This window comes from Centrocercus urophasianus, unplaced genomic scaffold (assembly GCF_019232065.1).
Source record: "Centrocercus urophasianus isolate 14NV4802_14NV808 unplaced genomic scaffold, USGS_Curo_1.0 seq_36, whole genome shotgun sequence".
Lineage (NCBI taxonomy): Eukaryota > Metazoa > Chordata > Aves > Galliformes > Phasianidae > Centrocercus > Centrocercus urophasianus.
The window spans coordinates 1046873-1054079 of NW_024884933.1; the positions used below are offsets into that span (position 1 = coordinate 1046873).

The 7207-nt window shown below is 42.3% G+C and overlaps 1 protein-coding gene across 1 annotated transcript; it reads left to right on the plus strand.

Annotated features, from left to right (window-relative positions):
- The first annotated feature begins 1003 nt into the window (after positions 1 to 1003).
- LACTBL1 (lactamase beta like 1) lies at positions 1004 to 6397 on the plus strand. Its single transcript, XM_042831813.1, has 3 exons — positions 1004 to 1286; positions 3005 to 3110; positions 5419 to 6397. The coding sequence occupies exons 1-3, from the start codon at positions 1004 to 1006 to the stop codon at positions 6395 to 6397; spliced, it is 1368 nt and encodes a 455-aa protein (XP_042687747.1).
- The last annotated feature ends 810 nt before the right edge of the window (positions 6398 to 7207 follow it).

Sequence of the window (7207 nt, forward strand, 5' to 3'; positions counted from 1 at the left end):
GTTATTTCCTGTTGATCTGGTTTGGTTGGATCTGACTTTGAATGGAGTCGCTGCGAACTTCCTGGAGACCCACAAAAGGTTCTTCTCACATGGGAAAGACTCTGTTCTTTGAGAAGGTCTAGGGCATAAATCTGAACACTGAGAGCTAGCACATATTTTGAGAACAGTAAGAACACAGTGCCACATACATATATTAAAAAAAAAATAAATAGGATTTTGGAAGACTATATTCTGAATGTATGAAGTAGGCTGCATACTAACGAAGCCAAGGCCATATGGGCTATTGTATTTTAGATGAAAACAGAATAAAGCTCTTAGTGTGTGGTAAAAACCATAACAAAAAGAAAACAAGAAGTATTTGCTTTCTTTAAAGACCTATTTTCAGTGATTAATAACTGTGCTGTACATGAAACACATGGTCTGCATGCTATCAAATGTTATCCTTAGAGTAAACAGTTCTGAAAAGCTTCAGCAGCTGTGATTAACTTACCCCCCCTGCCTCTATCACCACAGCATACCTGCAGAGAGGACCTCGCGCTCTTTCTTCCAGAAGACCTTCTTCAAATTTAACTGTTTGGAAGCCACCTAAATACCAAATCTGAATACGAAATGCAAGATTTTGTGGCATTTAAATCTTAAAATTCCAAGAAATGACTTGCAATTTATTGTGATGTTTAGTAAGGAATAATTTACAAAATATGTCGTCTTATAAATACTAAGTGAACAAAGTTCACAAAGTCAGCTGCACTACTGGTATTGCTTTTAATCATTTAAACATCATTTAAAATACATTCTTTAGCCAAAACACATTTGAAAGACCGATTACTCATGCAGAATACTGAACAGTGTAGCAGTCCATGAAGGCCAGATTTAAGGATATTAAGCCTATCTACTTTCCTGCATGTTAGTCATTCTGATCTGAATTAACCAGAGGTATTGTATGCAGATCAGTTTGGTGATCTAATGTAGTGAGCACCTAACTTCTTGATTCGTGGGTTTCTTAATGCTTACTTTTTATAAACATTTATTCCTGCACAGAATCGCCAGTGTCTCCAAGATCTTTCCAACCCTTATGCTGTACAAGATGTGGGAGGAAGGGAAAGTCACATCTCTGGATGACCCTTTGGAACGTTACGCCCAGAACTTTGCTATTAAAAACCCTTTGGGAAGGTTCAGGGAATCAGAACAGAGATACACAGCAGATGGGCTGATCTTTGTGGAAAAAGGTTCGATGCCACTTAAGCCATCGCCTGTTACCTTGCGCAGAATGGCCAGCCAGCTCTCAGGTGAGACAGCACTGCTCACTCCCTGCCTGCCATCTGAAAGAGGCCACGGGGAGAACAGATCAGATGCCAGGAATAAGAAAGTCTGCTCTTGACGCCATTTACCAGCATGGGCTCTGCAGCTCTGCACTTCCCAGTGATAAATGGAGTCTTCTCCCGGCCACCTGCTCGGAAAGGGGCCAAGCAGCACTGTGGGCTGGGGAATTGCTTTTCCCATGCAAGGTGAATATATGTGTCTTTCAACACAGTAGCTTGACCTGAAACCACTTTCAAATTGCATAACTGTTTTTGCACTCCAGCCCAGAATGCTCTCATTTTTCTAAGAAGTAGAGGTGAGGGTCAAAGTGGCACCAAACCTCTTTGCTTTGAATAGATAGACCTTGATTGTGGACCTAAATATAGCTGTCAGCGTGCTTCCTGATCTGGGATTCCTGAGCTATTAATAGCTTTGTACTTGCTGGCAGAAGACTATTAATCTGCTGCTACTTTCATACTTGTGTAACTCTTATGTTGTGGTAGAAGGAGCTCACAGGACCCAGGAGATCTCTAACCTCTTTGAAATAGAGCTGTTAATACTCAACGTGGGGATTCCAGAATTTACTGCCAAAAAGACTGTGCTGAGATTTCCTGCAGCGCTGAGATTACACATTGCATTATTCCAGTTGAGAATAAAATAACCCAAATTAGAAGCTTTGATTAAAATAACCTGCAGGCAAATTGCAATAGTATAGAGCAGAGCATCACCTGAAGCCAGCCCAATGTAGGATATGTCCTAAAAATACTTAGAGGAAGCATACCTGGTTGTAACGTGTTTATAAAAGACAGATATTGCTTCTCTCTCTGTTGGTTTTTATCTCCAAGTTCCCCAACATATTTATGTACAGCACACCATCAGGACACAGCAACCAACTTGGATGCTGACAGTCTGATGCTGCAGAAGCCCAATTTCAAAAGCTCAACTGAAAATTAAATGAACATTGAGGTCACCTGTTATATTTCCTGGCTGTAAAAATAAAACAAAACAAGGAGGAGGTTCTGCAATATGAAAGCCACCACGTGACACTGAGGGACATGGTTTAGTGGGCATTGTGGTGATGGTTGGACTAGATGATCTCAGTGGTCTTTTCCAACTTTAATGATTCTGTGACTCTAGGATATTGTGAAGTGTTTTTTCACATCAGTTCCTCCAGTAGAAAGCCCATTATCTGCTGAGATATGCTAAGTGCATCTCTTATCTAGTCATTATGATGCACAGATAGCCCTGGAATAGAAGCAGAAAAAGAGCTTTTCTTCCAGTTCAAATCCCAAAGTCAGGCCAATTCAGAAAAACAAGTCCTGCTGACACAAAAGAAAAGGGCCTCATTCAACTTGTCCATAATTAAGCTCATGCTCATTTTTATGCCATGTACCCTTCCTGATTTTCTCTTAGCTTCTGAGTGAAAATCAGCTGTAAACTGCAAAAATTATCTAATTCTATCCCAATTAATTCATATCCCAACCTGGGATTGATGAGCCAATAGGCTCCATGCAAAGGCACGGCGGCATTTTAGAAAGTCCTGGTAAAATATATTTGGAGAATTCATTTTTAGAAAATTTTCTTGCAAATTCCACAACATAGCATTGCACTACCTACAATGAAGAAAATTAACTCCTCCCAGCCAGACCAGAACATTGGACCTCACCTCGTGCCAAATTGTTGAATGTTTCTCCTCCATGTACAGGTCTCCCCAGGAGGCTGCGATCTACCAGCCTGCTGTGGAAGGGCAACACACAAGAAGCTCTGGCTCTCCTGAAGGATGATGTCTTGGTGGCTGATCCTGGAACCAGGTCAGATATTTTCACTGAAGAGCTTTTGGGTTGAGTCCATGACCAATGGAAAAAGATTGCTATTCCTAGAGGGAGCTTCAGATCATCCATCTACAAATAGATGTATTTGTGAGGCACTGGGACAGGTTGCACAGAGAGGTGCTGAGTGCCCCATCCCTGAGACACCCAAGGTCAGGCTGGACAGGGCTCTGAGCACTGATGGAGCTGTGGGTGTCCCTGCTCATTGCAGGGGGTTGGACCTGATGGCCTTTAAGGATCCCTTCCAACTCAAACCATTCCATGAGTCTATGTTTCTAAATACATCTGTTTTAGGTTGGAAAGAGTTACTTTTGGAAATGCCCCCAGATGGGGCAAAGAAATTGTTGTACTTCGGTCCAATGATCCTTCAACTGTCAATCTGCAGATTTACAACAGTGATCAGGCAGATTAACCTAGTCAGTTTAAACCATCATTTATTTTCACAGAATTGTAGAATGCCTTGGATTTTAAGGGACCTCAAAGATAACCTAGTTCCAACCCCCTGCCATGGACAGGGTTGCCAGCCACCCACTACATCAGGCACCAGATCAGGCTTTCCAAGACCCCATCTAGCCTGGCCTTGAACACCTCCAAGGACAGGCCATCCACTTCTTTGGGCAGCATACACCAACACCTCACCACTCTTCACCTTGACATCTAATCTAAATCTTTCTTCCTTTAGTTTAAAGCTATTCCCCTTTGTCCCGTCAAAAAGTCCTACTGAAATTTACCCTGTATCTGTAGAAATCTGCATGTCTCTAAATCAGATACTTGCTGCAATTTGTATAGTGCTAAGTCTGTTACTTGAACTGCAGTCAAACACTGAAAAATATGAACAATCATAGGATCATAGGATCATAGAGTAGCCTGGGTTGGACCTCAAGGATCATCAAGCTCCAACAAGATCCACCGGACAGTGAGTGAGGGAAAAGATTTAGACTAACTGGGAAAAGTTCTTCAAAAATGTTCAATTTTTTAAAAATTATATTCTCAAATAATTTGCTTAGAGCTTCTGAAGACTCATGATGACATGAAGTATGTAATCTTAGAAAATTGGCTTATGGGTCAGGTTCAAAGGCTTACAGTAAATGAGGTTCCATCAGGCTGGCAGTCAGTCACTACAGGGAGTTTCCCTAGGGCTCCATTTTGGGGCCAGTTCTCTTTAATGTTTTTATGAATGATCTGGATGCAAAACTCAAATGCAAACTGAGAAAGTTTGTGGATGATTCTAAATTAGAAGGAACCACTGACTGCTTCAAGGAAGGAGGGATCTTCTTCAAATGTGAGGGTTTGGGCACCGCTGTCAGACAGAGTTTGGATTTTGGGTGGCCCTGCGTGAAGCCAGCAGTTGGAGTCAGTGATCCTTGTGGGTCCCTTTAATTTCAGCATATTCTATGATTCTAATATAATATATTTTTTTGGAAAGGTGAACGTCAGTCAATTTAAGACATAAATTTTTAGTCCAACATGGATTTATTCCTGTGGCAAATTATATGTCATGAGAAATTTGCTGGAATTGGCTAAAGTGGTACCAAATTTATGACCTCAGTAGGCCTCAGTAAGAGGAGATGTTTAACATATCAAATATGTTAAAAACATGATTTTCGAAAAAGTGTTTGAAAGAAAATTACCCATTCATATCTTTATGTCATTAAACTTAATTCAAGTGCAAAAACTCAATGCCCGTTATGGATATTAAAGACTTACACTTTGATGTCTTTAATCACTCAACATTACTGGATTCTGCTTTTGAGACTTATAAGTGCTTTTTAAGTGCTTTTACTGTCTTAAGATAGCTTAGGTCCTGAAGTTATTGCACCATGTTAAATCTCCAGAGACTCGTCTGGGATTTTGAGACCTTTAAAGTAAGCACCTGTACCTCTTGACTCTGCTCTTGAAAAGAATGAACACATTCTTTTGGTGAAAAGTGATGAACAATAAGTCAGAATATGCAAATGTAAGTTTTCACCTAAAGTTTTCTGTCTTCGGCCTTCTTTCTGTGTGTAGCAGTTAAACAGCTCAGCTGATGTGCACAAAAGAAACTTCTGTCTCCTGAATTAAGAAAAATCAAGACATTAACACTTTGTCACAGCCTCATCACTGCTCTCCCTTTAGCATGTGATCTGATAAAAGTATCATCTTTCCCCAGAGGAGAGAGACCCAGCCACTGTTATTTGCAAAATCATATCCACCCTGTGTAACTAAAGTAAGGATGATGCAGGACTGCATGACCTTCTAGGGTCCCTTCCAACTCAAATGATTCTACGCTTCTGTCTTTCTTTCTTTCCAGATGCCACTACAGCAATTTGGCCTTCTCTCTGATGGCACACGTGCTAGCTGACCACGCAGCTGACGGACAATACCAGCGATGGATCTCGGAGAACATCCTGGACCGCCTGGGCATGGAGGACACTGGCTTTGACATCACACCACCCATCCGCTCCCAGATGGCGGTGGGTTTCTACAGCAGCCAGCAGCCAGCCCCTCTCTACGACCTCGGCTGGTACAGACCTTCTGGACAGATGTACTCTACAGCTGCTGACCTTGCCAAGCTGGCAATGGTGTTTTTAGGCACCTATCACCGTCGTCTCCTAGAGCCTGACACAGTGAAGACAATGCTGACACCTCTGTTTAAATGCTCCACTGAATACTTTGCCAACAAGACTGGAACGCCCTGGGAGATTAACGAGCAATTGGGATATGATGTCATTAGGAAGGATGGAGACCTTGATGGCTATTCAGCTACTTTCTCACTGATCCCCAAGCTCCGCCTGAGCTTCATTGTACTGATGGCTGGGCCCAGGCCTCAGGGTGGAGATCTTGTGACCCAGACATACGAGTATCTCATCACTGCCATGGAGACTGCGTTCAGAGAGGCAGAGAAAACACTGACTCCTCCCCCAAGCCCAGTCCCTTTTGTTGGCTATTACACCTATTCCAACCTGACTTTCTATGAGATCAAAGTTGGACGCGGTGGGGTGCTGGTCATGCAGCAGTTTGGGCCTCATGCTGAAGAGCTGATCCCTGAGAAATATCGGACAATCAAGCTCCATCATCTGGAAGATCGCGTCTTCCAAGTTGTGTTTGACAAGGAGTTCCCGTGTGTTCTGCATCTGGGCTCTGCCTCCATCTCACTGGAGACCCAGAATGGGCAGCTCTTTAATTTTTATCCATTTGATCGCAAGGGTTTGTCTCCTGGCTTTGATGCACCAGGGCTGAACACATACAACGTGGTGCGTGTGCTTCGTAAACCTGTATTCTATAGCTAAATGTCCCCTCTTCTTTTCTGACTATTCCTGAGGGGTGGCTCCAAATCTGCATCTTTCCAGACTCTCTTTCTGTGTGGCTTTTTGGATGCCATTAATTGGGAAATATACTGACAAATGACTATTATTTCCAACAAAGAGATCATGTCTCACTTCTGAAATGACTGCAATGGCTTGCCATCCCTGTTCCTGCATGGCAGTTTGGCCAGCAATGGGGATGCCTACAGAAAAAAAATGAAGGAAAAAAAAAACAAAAAAACAGGTAGAAATGAGGTGGATGAATGGTGTTTGGATGCCATAAAAACCAAACCAAACCAAACCAAACAGGTTTTATGTCTTCACAATTAAAATGCCTATATAATGGCCATTGTGGTGACTGACTGGAACCATCAGAGGGCTGGGAAATTCCTTTGTGTCTCTTTCAGGGCTGTTGGTGACCCCACCTCCCATGACCAAGATTTTTTCAATGGATTTGCTCAAAAATGGCACCAGCATGATACCAGGCTCTGCTTGTGATACCTGAGAAGTGGGATTCCATTTCTTTCCATGTCCACATCAAGTAAACTGTGTAAAAATCTTAAAACAGTATGGTTTTTTCTTGGCTCCATGGATTTCTGCAAAAGCTGTGGTCACACTATGGATTTTGTAGCACTTAATTGTAAAAGATGAAGCATGCTACTGTGAGCAGGGTCATAAGAGCACATACTGGTACATTCCAGGTGGAATCAAGCTTGTCACTGTCTCAGTGCATAGTGTGAGTGTGACATTTGAGTGTGATATTTAGGTGTGTGAGTGTGGTATTTATGTGCAGGA